Raw genomic sequence first — 15,319 nt, forward strand, 5'->3', positions numbered from 1 at the left:
CATCTTCACACACAGTTTAAGATATTTTATATTTAGTCCGAGAGCGTATGCAAGTGTATGCACACTATACTGTCCATGTCCAGAAAGGGAATAAAAACATCATCACAGTAGTCCATATGAGACATCAGTGGGTTAATTAGAGTCTCTTGAAGCATCCAAAATACATTTGGGTCCAAAAATAACAAAAACTACGACTTTATTCAGCATTGGCTTCTCTTCCGCGTTTGTGTTCAATCCTCAAATAAAGATTCGAACGGTTATGACTCAGCGAATTGATTCATGATTCGGATCGCGTGTCAAACTGCTGAAATCACGAGACATTGGTGATCCGAATCAATTCACTGAGTCATAACCTTTTGAATCTTTATTTGAGGATTGAAAACAAACCCATAAGAGAAGACAATGCTTCAAAGACAAGAGGTCTTACGGGTGTGGAACGACATTAAGGGGAGGAGTTAATGACAGACATTTCATTTCTGGCTGAACTAACCCTTAAATCTAACAGTGTACTAATACTCTAATAAAGGTTAGCTGACATGTAGTGCAAAGTTACTCAGTAAAATGTCTAACGTGGACCAGTTGAGTTAATTTCTCTGACCTCATTGACAGATGTTTAAGACGGCAGATGTTTAGATATTTGTGCTGGAAACTAAGACGGAAATACTGAGAGAAAGAAGATCCCTTTTGGAAGTGTGTTCATTTTTGGTTGTTTTTTCTTTAAAGAGTCGAGCTCTGAAACCTCTAATAGTCTGTTTAATCTGTGTGTGAGTGTGTTTTTTTGTTTGTTTGTGTTAGAGTGGGAGTGTATTTGTTTGTTATTGAATGAGTGTTTCTGTGTGAGAGAGTGTGTGTTAGTGAATGTGTGTGTGTGGGTGAATGTGAGTGTGTGTGCACTGAGGTTTGGACTGAAGGCTGCAGATATGTGTGACTCAGTGAGTGACTAAGTGTGTGAGTTTGTGCACTGAGGTTTGGATTGAAGAGAGTGAGTGAGTGAGGGTGAATGTGTGTGTGTGTGCATAGATTTGGACTGAAGACTGTGTGCGTGTGTGTGTGTGCTACTGAATGTGAGTGTGTGCACTGAGGTTGAGTGAGTGAGGGTGAATGTGAGTGTGTGTGCATAGGTTTGGACTGAAGACTGTGTGTGCACATGAATGAGTGTGTGTGTGTGTGTGTGTGTGCGCACTGAGGTTTGGACTGAAGAGTGAGTGTGTCTATGCGTGAATGAGTGTGTGTGTGAGTGAGTGAATGAATGAGTGTGTGAGTGAGTGAGTGAATGTGTGAAGGGTGAATGTGATTGTGTGTGCATAGATTTGGACTGAAGACTGTGTGTGTGTGTGTGTGTGTGTGTGTGTGTGTGTGTGTGTGTGTGTGTGTGTGTGTGTGTGTGTGTGTGTGTGTGTGTATGTTACTGAATGTGAGTGTGTGCACTGAGGTTGAGTGAGTGAGGGTGGATGTGAGTGTGTGTGCATAGGTTTGGACTGAAGACTGTGTGCACGTGAATGAGTGTGTGTGTGTGCGCACTGAGGTTTGGACTGAAGAGTGAGTGTGTCTATGCGTGAATGAGTGTGTGTGTGAGTGAGTGAGTGAATGAATGAGTGTGAGTGAGTGAGTGACTGAGTGTGTGAGTGACTGAGTGTGTAAGTGAGTGAGTGAATGTGTGAGGGTGAATGTGATTGTGTGTGCACTGAGGTTTGGAGTGAAGACTGTGTGTGTGTGTGTGTGTGTGTGTGTGTGTGAGTGAGTGAGTGTGTATGTTTCAGTGCGCTTTACTGTACTTCTCAGTGCATACTGTACACTGCAATTAGACACATCTATGTATTTAATAATAGTGTTTATTTCTGAATGTGCACTTCTTTCTGCATTAGAAACATTGTTAGTATTCAGTGTGTAATCAGTAATGCTTATTAGCAAATTGTTACAATTTTAAACCATAGTGAAACAGTTCAGCTGTGTAAAGTGAACGACTACAGTGTGAACTTGTGTATCACCGCTCTTGATCATCCGAGTGTGTGTGTGTGTTTATCCCAGAGACAGATGCTTCCTCTGCAGTGAGCGCTGTCTCACTCCCACACACACGTCTCTCTTCTTTAGCACGTTCCTACAGAGAGAGAGACAGGTCATCGTCATGAGTCTGAATGAGCCGCTCACACCAACAGCAGTAACTATATCAGCGTCCACACCCGCACATAATATCCTTCAGTTTATCATAAGCAGCACGTTTTATCATCTGTCACTTTACATTCTAGCGCTCTTTAAAGGGTCAGTTCAGCCAAAAATGAAATGTCTGTCATTAACTCCTCTCCCTAATGTCGCTCCACACCCGTAAGACCTCCGTTCATCTTCACACACAGTTTAAGATATTTTATATTTAGTCCGAGAGCGTATGCAAGTGTATGCACACTATACTGTCCATGTCCAGAAAGGGAATAAAAACATCATCACAGTAGTCCATATGAGACATCAGTGGGTTAATTAGAGTCTCTTGAAGCATCCAAAATACATTTGGGTCCAAAAATAACAAAAACTACGACTTTATTCAGCATTGGCTTCTCTTCCGGGTTTGTGTTCAATCCTCAAATAAAGATTCAAACGGTTATGAATCAGCGTATCGATTCATGATTCGGATCGCGTGTCAAACTGCTGAAATCACGAGACATTGGCGATCCGAATCAATTCGCTGATTCATAACCTTTCAAATCTTTATTTGAGGATTGAACACAAACGCGGAAGAGAAGCCAATGCTGAATAAAGTCGTAGTTTTTGTTATTTTTGGACCCAAATGTATTTTGGATGCTTCAAGAGACTCTAATTAACCCACTGATGTCTCATATGGACTACTGTGATGATGTTTTTATTCCCTTTCTGGACATGGACAGTATAGTGTGCATACACTTGCATACGCTCTCGGACTAAATATAAAATATCTTAAACCGTGTGTGAAGAACATTACGGTGAGAAGTTAATGACATACATTTCATTTTTGGGTGAACTAACCCTTTAAAGCAGGATGGATTCTGGTGGGCTGTCAATATTGTGGTGTGGATGTCATATATATCTCTATCTTTATGGAGGTTGAGTGTGTGTGATGAAGAGTTGAGAGCACTCACTGAGAGGAACACACTGTAGTCTGACTGAGACGAGGCTGCAGGATCCTACAGGAGAGAAACAGATCGGGTCAGTCAGGAGTTCATGAGCCGAAGCAACGGAAGTCATTCTGTGCTCAACTCTGACCTCGCCGGTGACCTCTTGGGAATCACGTTCATCTTATTGGCTTGCCTGATGACAAACGAAACCATTAACATTTAAACAGAGACTGTGAAGAGTCAGATCAGATGAGTCTCACCTCTGGGCCTTCCTCTCCAGCATCTTCTGAGTGGCCGAGGACAGAGGCCGGGAGTTTCCAGGACTGTCTCTCTCCTGGTCAGAAGGAAGTGATGTCAGTACGTGTGTAGGACACTGTGAGAGTGTGTGTGAGTGTATGTGAGCAAGTATGTGAGAGCGTGTGTGTGTCAACATGTGTGTGACACCGTGTCCTAACTACACGCGATAAAAGGCGTATTTTCCATGGAATTCAAGTTTTTTTCCTAACCAGCCTCGATGGCGACACACGATGAATCTATTTTAGAAACGGTTTCTATTTTGTGCGACGTCGCGGCTGGAATAACAACCCAAAACATGGCAATGTTAATCTCAGGTAGTGTTTATGTGCTTTATTTAACGTTAAAAATGTGTAATGTTACTTTGAATATCATTTAGCGCTCCCAGCTTTGTCAAACTAAAAGCAGCAACAGATAATTCACCTCAGATCTTAAATTAAACACATTGAAACAAAAGCGTTCAAACTGTGAACAACAAACAAGTATATTCCATGACTAGTAACTCAGTATGTATTTTAGTAGTTTAAATGGTGTAATATTTGTGAATTTGATCATGTAGACTTATTAATTTCCTTGTGAGTTCCGTCAAGATTAATCTCTGGTGCACTTGCCGCTAGAGCTCCGCCCACATGCTGTTCTGATTGGCTGGGGTTTTTGATTGATTTGTTGCATCTCATCATCACGTCGTGTGTGGTGAAGACACTGTGTGAGTGAGCGAGTGTGTGAGTGACTGAGCACAAGTGTGAGTGTATAAGTGAGTGAGTCAGTGTGTGAGTGTGTGTGTGTCAGCGTGTGTGAGTGAGCGTGTGTGTGCGAGCGAGTGTGTGTACGTGAGTGAGTGTGTGTGTTTTTGTGACATATGAGGACACAAATGTGTATAATGCCATGGGTATGACACAGGTATTACAGGAGAGGGTGAAATATGAGGACATTACCCATGGCCCCACTTTACAAAAGGCTTATAAATCACACAGGAGGAGTTTTTACGAGAAAGTAAAAATGCAGTGTGTGTGTGTGTGTGTGTGTGTGATGGGTAGGTTTAGGGGCAGTGTAAGGGGATAGAAAATACGGTTTGTACAGTATAAAAACCATTACGCCTATGGAATGTCCCCATATGTCACAAAAACAAACGTGAGTGTGTGAGTGACTAAGCACGTGTGTGAGAGTGTGTGTAAGTGAGAGTGACTGAGCGCGTGCGTGTGTGTGAGTGACTGAGCGCGCACGTGTGAGTGAGAGTGACTGAGCGCGCATGTGTGTGTGAGAGTGACTGAGTGTGTGTGTGTGTGTGTGAGAGTGACTGAGTGTGTGTGTGTGTGTGTGTGTGTGTGTGTGTGTGTGAGAGAGTGAGTGAATGACTGACCGACTGACTGAGCACGCGTGCGTGTGTGAGAGTGACTGAGCACGTGTGTGTGTGTGTGTACCATCTCTCTGAGTGTCCTCTCTCTGCGTCTCTCTCTGTCCTGCTGCAGCAGATTCAGTCTGTCTCTCAAAGGCCACACAAAGAAAATCTGATGGATGTCATGCAGCGCTGACCGCAGCTGAGACACACACCAGATACATGAAAAAACAATCACACGTGAAGCTGTGCGTTACGCAGGTGTGTGTGTGTGTGAGTGTGTTAATGTATGTGTGTGTGTGTTACCTGAGCTGTGACTCGCTGCTGCAGGGTCAGATCCTGATGGGAGACAGAAACTCTCTTCAGCTGGGAGTCCGTGTGTATCGAGCGGATGAACACTCTGGAGTCCTGCGAAACATTCACACACTGACTGTCTTCTTGTGTGATACCCTAAATTTAGAATATTCCAATCTAATATGATTTCTGACGTGTAAGGTTGGCAGAATAATAATCATACACTGTGTGTTAATAGGCCAGAGGAGTGTGTTAATAGGCCAGAGGAGTGTGTTAATAGTCTGGTTTCACCAAGGTTTATTTTTCTCCATCATGCCCTGATGGAGTTTCGGTTCCTTTGGTCGCCTTTGGCTCGCCTTGCTCAGTTGGGGACACTAACATTATGATCCAAGTTATTCAACTAAATATACAAATAAAATTAATTAATTAGGTCTGATTTAATTCTATAAACTATAATACTGATCTGCCAACATTGTCTCTCTACGATAAATTAAAATAATCTGATAACATCACTGTTTACTCCAGAACGACTGTACAGCCGAATCTAATTCTGCTGCAGTATTGTCCTGTTTAACACTGAGTATCCTTATCCTATTCCTATTTTATCCTATCCCTATTTTATAATTTATTGTGCTTTTTTTTTTGTTAATTGTTATTTGCTGTCCATGGAGCGGACCTGTTTACATTTCACTGCCGGTTGTATTCTGTATAACTGTGTATGTGACAAATAAAACTCTTGAACTTGAACTTGAAGCTGCTCTGACACAATCGGCATTATAAAAGCGCGATATAAATAAAGATGATTGACAGCGGCTGGGGCGTTTAGGAAGCACTAGCGTCTGAACGTGTGTGTCTTTACCTGTACGGTTTTGCGCAGGTGTGTGATTTTCTCCGTCTGTAACAGTCTGCGTGTCAGAAAGCCTCGAGCCACGGCGGCGAGACGACAGAGAGTCTTCGTCTGATCCACACACACATCCTGTACAACGACTGGGTGAGTAACTCACAAGTAAAAATACAAATATTAACAAAAATATTATACAGTACCTGTTAAACGTTTGGAAACTATTTTTTTAAATGTTTTTGAAAGTCTCTTCTGCTCATTTATCTGATCTTAAATCTAGTAAAACAGTAAAAAATCCCTCTAGTGTAAATCTTCCCATAGTGCATCCTGGGGCCATGTGTTCCCCAGGTAAGCCACACACACACACACACACGGCCATCCACGTGATGTAAAAGAACACGTGATTCCTCAGACCAGGCCACCTTCTTCCATCGCTCCGTGGTCCAGTTCTGATGCTCACGTGCCACTGTTGGTGCTTTCGGCGGGGTCAGGGGTCAGAGGTCACCCTGACTGGTCCATACGCAACAAACTGAGCTGCTCTGTGTATTCTGACAGCTTTCTATCAGAACCAGCATTAACTTCTGCAGCAGTTTGAGCTCCAGTAGCTCGTCTGTTTGATCGGACCCCACGGGCCAGCCTTCGCTCCCCACGTGCATCAATGAGCCTTGGCCGCCCATGACCCTGTGGCCGGTTCTCCACTGGTCCTTCCTTGGAGCACTTTTGATAGATACTGACCACTGCAGACCGGGAACAGCCCACAAGAGCTGCAGTTTTGGAGATGCTCTGACCCAGTCGTCTAGCCGTCACAATCTGGCCAAACTCGCTCAAATCCTTACGCTTGCCCATTTCTCCTGCTTCACACACATCAACTTTAAGGACAAAATGTTCACTTGCTGCCTAATATATCCAACCCAGTAAGCAACTTTAAATGGAGTTGTATTTTAACAGAAAAGTTATACTTTAGTGTTTATAATGAAACATGAAAAAACTTAACTGACCATCATGCCACAATGCATTTGTCTTTATGCCCTCAAAAACTGTATTTTTTTAACTAAAGATACAGAATTATCCTAGCCTTCTTTAATCTTGGTGTAAAACTGAATGTCAGAAGTGTATCTGGTACAGTAGTTCTCAACCAGGGGGAAGAATGACAGATGTCTGCACCATGAAAACATGATAATTGACTTGTCGCAGAGACGCACCTGTCTTGTGTTAATCTGAGCAGCTGGACTCCGGCTGAGCTCCGGCCCTGATGACATCATGCTCTTCCTGCTGTGTTCATTCAGCTTCTTCTGGAGCTCCTGCACACACACACACACACACACACACACACACACACACACACACACACATCTATTGTTTTGATTGTAGTATAGTATTATAATGTAGTATTTATTTGAATGCAGTTTTATTTACAGAAATTCATCCTGTTAATGTTTATAATATGTTAATGCCTCATAATGCAGATGTAGTGATGTTTACAGTGTGTGTGTGTGTGTGTGTTACCTGTGTTTGTCTCTCCTGTGCTGCGAGGAGCTCAGAGATCTGATGGGCATGTTCTCTTTCTAAATTCTCCAACGCCTGAATCTGCTCCTCGACTGCAAACAAACACACACACATGTTAAGTTTTTGTGAATTGTGGTGACTTTCCATAGGCGTAATGGATTTTATACTGTACAAATTGTACATTCTATCCCCTACACTGCCCCTAAACCCATCACAGAAAACATTCAGCATTTTTACATATTCAATTAAAACATAATTTAGTAGGTTTATAAATCCATTTTCGTTGTGGGGACCGCTGGCTGCTGATCTCAGGTTTATTACATTGTGGGGACATTTGGACACATACACACACACACACACACACACACACAACAAAACCCTGTCATCTTTCTTTTTAAGCTGAACCTTTGGATGGAACGTTTGTTCAAGGTTCTCGTCAGAAGCTGCCGGAGCAAACCTCGACTGCGAATACAGTTAATAACTTACACTTATTTCAGTCTATTTTGATTAAAGGGATAGTTCACCCAAAAATGAAAATGAGATGTTTATTTGCTGACCCCCAGGGCATCCAACATTTAGGTGTGTGTTTTTTCAGTAGAAGACAAATGAAGATTTTTAACTCAACCGTTGCTGTGTGTAGGTCATATAATGCATGTGAATGGGTAACATTTCTATTAGAACAAAAAAAACATGCTTAGACAATATACACAAAGAGCCCTGTGGCTCATGACGACATGGCGTCGTGTACGAGATTCACTTCTGGCGTTGGCGTAAACTACTCCAGATCGTGTATATTGACCTTACCGGAAGTGAAGCACAAACTGATCGTTTTGTGTCTTAAGATATCAATGTCGTCACGAGTAGGGATGTTAACCGATTACCGTTTAACCGATGGTTGACCGAATCAACGTTAGACGATCAAAAAAAGATCTCTAAATTAGGCTATTATAGACAGTGGACTAAACGCTACAGTTAGCCGTCTCATTCCAAAATCTTTTTGTGTGAAGTGAACAAATCCCTCACACTTAATTTTTCATAACTTGCCTGTTTGTAAACAGGCTAAAACACTCGAGGTTAGAGCCAGGGCAGACGACAGTGTGAAGCGTGCAAAGAAAAGTAGTGTGGGACCATTCAACCAAAAAGAACGACACAGATGTAAGTTGCAACTTGTGTGATACAGTGCTTAAATACAGTAGAAGCACATCATCTTTCTTTATATTGTTAGCACTACCTCAAACTAAACCGGCGTCTCTTCAGAGCTGTCATTTTCTTAAACGAGCCGTGGCAATGTTTCAAATGAGCTTCTAACGCTGGACAAATGCCTTTATTTTCAATGCGATCACCTTGTACCCAAATCATTTCGAAACTAAGGAGCCATTTATCCTCCGATTACAAACAAGTGCCGCGTTTCGCGCTGTAGGGGATTTAAAAAAGTGACGTGAGTGGAAGGGAGGTGGCGGCGCCGGGACAGTGTGTGTGTGAGAGTGGGAGGCAGAGCGGCAGAGAGATCATAGAGAGATGCGACACAGTTTGCAGGCGCAGCTCGCGGCTGTTATTTCAAATAGCGCAGCATATTTTAAACTAATCGGTTAACCGGTTTCAACCGGCTAATGAGGCTCGGTGGTCGGTCAAGAAAATGTTTCGTTTTCGCCATCCCTAGTCACGAGCAGCAGGTTTGTGTGCATGTTGTCTAAGCATGTTTTTTTTTTACTCTCATAGAATTGTTACCCATTGACATGCATTATACGAGCAACGGCTGAGTTAAAAATCTTCATTTGTGTTCTCCTGAAGAAACACACACACCTATGATGGCCTGGGGGTCAGCAGATCAACACCACAGGCTCATTATTGGCTGAACTATCCCTTTAAGGTGAAGTTTTTCAACTGATATTATATTTTAGCTGAACAGAAATGTTTTAAGTGATGTTTCAAAGACCATTCAACATCATGAATGCAGCTAGTCTACAGTTCTGTGATGAGTTCACTAATGTGCAGTCGGTGGATATGTTTTGTAATCTCTTAGCTTCATGCTTGACGTCCCACTGACCCTCCATCTCGTCCTGCAGAGTGTCAGTCGCATTCACCCGGATCGGCCCAATGGACTCCACCTGAGGTCGGATCAGAGATGGAGACGGGCTTTCCACATCATAGGACCGGTTGAGCGGTGCTGGTCTGGTTTTCTCACGGCTCACGTCTTGTGCTGCACTGCAATGATTAAAATTAAATTAAAATGCTCTTCTTATTTAGTATTTTTGTCTTGTTTCCAGTCCAAATATCTAAATATTCTTAAATCAAGATGCATTTACTAGATAAGTAAAACTACAGAAGATATTTTTTCTGGGGAAAATAAATATCATATTTGAAATATCAAAATGAAGTGAGTTTTTGCTTAAAACAGGCAAAATGATTGGCCAATGGGGTGAGAAAACTAATATTATTTCTGTTTAGGCAGAAAAAAGATTTCAATCAGAAATAAGATTATTTTTCTCACCCCATTGGCAGATAAGTAAGATCTTACTTATATAGTAAATGCATCTTGATTTAAGAATATTTAGATATTTAGACTGGAAACAAGAAAAAAATACTAAGTAAGAAGAGCATTTTTTGCATTGTGCATCTAACCTGGTCACTTCCTTCCGGCTGCTGATGCTGCTGGGTGTGGAGGTAATGATTGACAGCTGTCTGTCACTGAACTCTGAACAGCTGCAGTTCCATTCTGCACCAGAGGGGGCGGAAGAAGATGCTGTAATAACTGACTGTTGATCATTACGACCACCTGACAGACATTCGGACGCATTGGCTCTGAGCTCAGACTCGCTGACGGGGCAGGAGATGAGGATATTTTGCGGTCTCCGTGCTCGGTGTGTGATTGGGCTGAGGCTGGGCTGAGGTCCGGGTAACTGGGCGTAAGAGCCCGTCAGACTGTGAGAAAAATCAGGGGACTCTGGGTCAGAGCCGGCACTGGACTCATCAGACACCAGATTCTCCATGCGCTGGTTGAGCAGTCGAAGGGTCTCTTTTTTCAGAGAGCTGCCGGGACTGAGGTTCTGGTTCTGGTTCTGAGCCGGGGCTGTGGACGGTCTCATGCGGATTGGGCTGGTTTCGGACCCCAGAGATGGAGAAGGGTCTGATGTGGACGTCACGCCGCTGTCCGACTCGCTCTGCGTGTTTTTCAGCTGCAGGAACAGGAAGGCGGTTACACGTTTCTACAGAACTAGCTCTTCATTTGCGAGTCACTTTGGACAAAAGCTAAATGTGAACTAGAAATCCACCAGCAGACACTGATGCTGAAGAGCCGGAAATGAGCCTGAAGAGGATGACTCTCACTGATCCTGTAAGCCTGGAAGAGTGTGTGTGTGAGAGTGAGTGAGTGAGTGAATGTGTGTGTGTGTGTGTGAGATAGTGAGAGTGTGTGTGAGTGAGTGTAAGTGAGAGAGTGAGTGTGTGACATAGTGAGTGTGTGTGAGTGAAATAGTGAGTGAGTGTGAGTGAGTGAGTGAAATAGTGAGTGTGTGAGATAGTGAGTGTGTGTGAGTGAAATAGTGAGTGTGTGTGAGTGAGATAGTGAGTGTGTGTGAGTGAAATACTGAGTGTGAGTGAGTGTGTGAGTGCGTGTGAGTGAAATAGTGAGTGTGAGTGAGTGAGTGTGTGAGTGAGTGTGAGTGAGATAGTGAGTGTGAGTGAGTGAGTGAGTAAGTGTGTGAGTGAGTGAGTGAGTGAGTGTGAGTGAGTGTGAGTAAGTGAGTGTGAGTGTGAGTGAGTGTGTGAGTGAGTGAGTGAGTGAGTGAGTGAGTGAGGGAGAGAGAGAGAGAGAGAGAGAGATGAGACAGTCATGCTCCACTTGAGCTCTTAAAATTTAACAATTTTTTCAACTCTAGAGAGAACCAAACTCGACAAACCCTACAATAAATTGAAAATAAAAATAGAAAGAATCACAGGATAACTGTAGATCAGTTTTTTTTCTTTTTAAAAACACTACATTCTGAGTTTAAGCAACGAAGGAGCAGCAGCATCTGAACATCAAGGAGGATCAGACCTGCACAGAAGAAGAAAACTCCAATCAACAAACAGGCAAGGAAAGCTACCACCTTCAACTACACTACTTTCAGCAGTAAAACATAATAAGATAAGAAAGAGACGAGTAACTTGTTGACTAAAGCTAAATTAGCTAAACTAACAGCATAGCAGAGAGTGAGTGACAGCAGTGACAGTTGGAATGGAGGGAACAGAGGCAGCCACGCCCCTCCCCCGAGCCATCACTTTCCCTCAGAAGATAAAGACTGCAAAAGACAAGAAAACATATAAACACAACCTACTCAAGAAAAACCCAGACACTTTAATGGCTGACTGTTTCCAAAAAGGAGACAAGTCCACTATCACTAACCTACTGCTCTACACAGAAAACTGCAATGCTTGGCACACAGTGATCTGCAATTATTACAAGAACTATACAAAACACGGCATCTGTAATGGGAGGCAAATTCGAATTTACGAAGAAGAAGGAGACAAAGCATATCTGACTGTAAATATATACCACAATGGAACAATAATGTTTCAAGGGAATGAAGTTTGTCTCAGCTCTGTCCAGGCCAACTTTAACAGCCTCAAAGCACTGGCAGAGAGTGAGAAACAGACAGAGAGAGCAGGTAGCCATGTTGAGCCTGTGAGCTCAGGGGCGGGGCTAGAGCTAGAGGAGGAGGAGCCTCTCCTGGACTGTGATTCGCAGCTGGAGCTGTCAGTCACACAGATACGCAGCAGTCTGTCCCTACAGGAGGTGGAGCTGGTGGAGCTCAGAGAACTGGTGCTCTCACAGACAACATCCAATCAGCGCATACAACACCTGGAAAACAAACTTCACCAGCTCACCAGAGACTTTACAACTAGTGTTGAGGAGCTGAGAGGAGAAATAAAAAAGCTGCAGCAGGACAGAGAGACCCTGAACAGTGAGCTGAAAAGTGTCAGAGAGGAGCTGATCTTCAGAGAAAGAGAAATGCAAAGTTTGAGAGAGCAGACAGAAACCATCACACAGCCGAGCTCTAATGCCACCCAGACACCAGCAGACCCCCTCCTGACGGCCCCTGAGACGCCCACAGCACAGATAGACACCTACAGCCAAGAACAAGAAACCACACATAGTCACATCCAAGCAGAAATAGTCATTCTAATCGACTCAAATGGCAAATTCATAAATGAAAAACAGCTCTTTCCCAACCAAAAATCCCTAAAACTTTGGTGCCCAAACACAAAGAGTGCACTTCAACAACTTGAGAAAGAAAAACTTGGTGATCCCAGCCACATCATCATTCATGTGGGAACAAACGACCTGAGGACACAACAGGAACGAGTGGCACAGTCAGTCACACAAGTGGCAACTAAAGCAACACAGACGTTCCCAACATCAAAAATAATCATCTCCACCATGCTACCCAGAACTGATTTCCACCCCCGCACTATACAGAGAGTCAACACGGACATCTCGCGTGGATGTGCTGAAATGCCAAACGTCCATCTGGCACATCACCCAACACTGGACATTCACAATCTCCATGACCATGTCCACCTACGGAAAGACAGTGTGAATGTGTTTGCAAGAAATCTTAAAGATGTTGCCCTTGGCCGAACCCCTAGTAGTCCCTCAAGGAGTTACAGAGAATCCAGCCACTTTCAACCAAAGAGACGATTCATCCCAGCCCCAGCACACAGCCTCTTTCCCCCACACCCAGCTGACCCCTACACTACAGCGCCCTGGAGACTCCATCAGTACCCCCATCCTGAAGGCCCGCACCCACGCTTCAGACCCCCACACCCGCATCCCACACATGACCACCGGCAGCAACGCCAGCACCCGGAGCCCCCATCCCAGCAGCGGAGGAAACAGCCAGCACCCAGACAAGCCCCAGCACAGAAGCCAGACACCCACAGGCCGGAGCAGCAGGAGCAGCGGAGCTACGCTTCAGCCCTGAAAGGCCCAAACGACGCCCACAGCACTAACCTCAGAGAGATCAAGGACATGCTCCACTTAATCTGCACACGGCTGATGGACTAGTCGTGAGTAAGACACCAGATACAACTACTACACTAATATAAATAATTCAAATAATAACAATAATAAAAACATGTAAAAAGTAGCCTATATGTATATCTAGCTACATAATGCACATAGATTTTCAACTGGTTTAAGTTGAGTTGGTTCTTTCTAGAAGAATGTTAAAATTGTTTTTTTGACCACATGAAACCACTGACAATCACACTGTGGAACATCCAGGGCATTAATTCTTCAAGCTTTGGATGTAAAGTCAAAACCCTGGACTTTAAGAAAAGTGTTTTAGACATAGACATAATAATATTACAGGAAACATGGCGCAGAACTGATGAGGTCACTCTTTGTCCCCCAGGATATCGTGAAATAGCCATATCGTCCCAAAAACATGAAAATATAACACGTGGGAGAGATTCAGGGGGCATAATAATTTGGCACAAGCTTGAAATTAATAATTACATCCAAATAATCAAAAAAGAAGAATCCCACATCTGGCTAAAAATCAATAATCAACTCAGTCAAACTACAAAAGACATATTCTTATGTGCTCTTTACATTCCTCCCTCTGAATCTCCTTACTATGATGAGAACATCTTTGAGACCCTCCACAATTAAATCAACCACTTCCAGGCCCAGGGAAGTGTGTTAATCTGTGGAGATCTCAACGCAAGGACAGGATCCCTACCCGACTACACCCCTGACAACGGGAATAATTATATATTTGGACAGAGCTTTCAACAAAACAGTGTTGATTTCCATAGGAATAACTCTGACTCCCAGGTAAACAAGAACGGGAGAGTGCTCCTTGAGCTCTGTCGAAGCCTCGGTCTGTACCTCGTCAATGGCAGGGTGAGAGGGGATTCTCTGGGGAGATACACCTACAGCTCATTTCATGGTTGCTCAACAGTCGACTACATGATCACAGATTTAGATCTATTCTCTTTCAGAGCATTCACGGTCAAACCACTAAAACACCCCTGTCAGACCACAGCCAAATTACTGTGTATCTAAAAAGGACAGAAAATACTAACATACATCCACAACCCAGTAAGCTGTATGACATTACAAAGAACTACAGATGGGTCCAAAACAGCACTGAAAAATACTTGACCGCATTCGACCACCCCCAAGTGTGCTTGCTTATGGACAACTTTAATGAAAATATTTATCCTCACAATGAAGATGGCGTAAATCTGGCTGTAGAAAACATAAATTACATATTTGATTATTTGGCAACACTATCTAATCTTAAAACCTCTAAGAAAATTCATAAGCAAAAACAAGAGAATGAAAAATGGTTTGATTCGGATTGTAAAAGAATAAAGACAAATTTAAGACAGCTGGCAAACAAAAAGCACAGACAACCAGACGATTCAGATTTACGTCTTCATTATTGTGAGGAGCTCAAAAAATATAAAAATACACTCAGAAAGAAGAAAGAACAGTACATTCAGAATCAGCTCAGAACTATTGAAGAATCTGTCCATTCCAACAGTTTCTGGGACAACTGGAATCTCCTGAATAAAAAGAATCATGATCAAACAACTATACAAGATGGAGACATCTGGAAAAATCACTTTGAAAAACTGTACAGCAAATTAAACATGACCATAGAACAAACACAGATATTCGAAAAATTAAATCATATAGAAAAAATAATTGGCAAATATCAAAATCCATTAGATTACCCAATCACAGAAAAAGAGCTGACAGATAAAATACAGGCCCTGCCCACAAAAAAGGCAAGTGGACCGGACGGCATCCTAAATGAAATGCTTAAAAGCACAAATCACAAATTCAAACTAGCCATAATGAAACTGTTCAACTTGGTTCTGAGTGTTGGTCATTTCCCTGACACCTGGAATAGAGGACTCATAACGCCCATATTTAAGAGTGGAGACAAATCAGACCCGCACAATTACAGA

General features: G+C 43.0%; 1 protein-coding gene across 2 annotated transcripts in view; it reads right to left on the reverse strand.

Moving 5' to 3' along the window:
• Nucleotides 1–1,834: 1,834 nt before the first annotated feature.
• LOC137056176 (centriolar coiled-coil protein of 110 kDa) overlaps nucleotides 1,835–15,319 on the reverse strand; it is a 22,032-nt gene continuing 8,547 nt past the window's right edge. For both annotated transcript variants that reach the window (XM_067430172.1, XM_067430171.1), the window contains exons 4-14: nucleotides 9,977–10,530; nucleotides 9,402–9,559; nucleotides 7,355–7,446; nucleotides 7,051–7,149; nucleotides 5,867–5,983; nucleotides 5,020–5,121; nucleotides 4,799–4,915; nucleotides 3,344–3,417; nucleotides 3,232–3,276; nucleotides 3,108–3,152; nucleotides 1,835–2,098 (exon numbers count right to left, since the gene is read on the reverse strand). In XM_067430172.1, the coding sequence (XP_067286273.1) occupies nucleotides 2,020–2,098; nucleotides 3,108–3,152; nucleotides 3,232–3,276; nucleotides 3,344–3,417; nucleotides 4,799–4,915; nucleotides 5,020–5,121; nucleotides 5,867–5,983; nucleotides 7,051–7,149; nucleotides 7,355–7,446; nucleotides 9,402–9,559; nucleotides 9,977–10,530 (1,482 nt within the window). In that variant the 3' untranslated portion in view covers nucleotides 1,835–2,019. The remainder of the gene's footprint in view (nucleotides 2,099–3,107; nucleotides 3,153–3,231; nucleotides 3,277–3,343; nucleotides 3,418–4,798; nucleotides 4,916–5,019; nucleotides 5,122–5,866; nucleotides 5,984–7,050; nucleotides 7,150–7,354; nucleotides 7,447–9,401; nucleotides 9,560–9,976; nucleotides 10,531–15,319) is intronic.

Source organism: Pseudorasbora parva, chromosome 21 (assembly GCF_024679245.1).
Source record: "Pseudorasbora parva isolate DD20220531a chromosome 21, ASM2467924v1, whole genome shotgun sequence".
Lineage (NCBI taxonomy): Eukaryota > Metazoa > Chordata > Actinopteri > Cypriniformes > Gobionidae > Pseudorasbora > Pseudorasbora parva.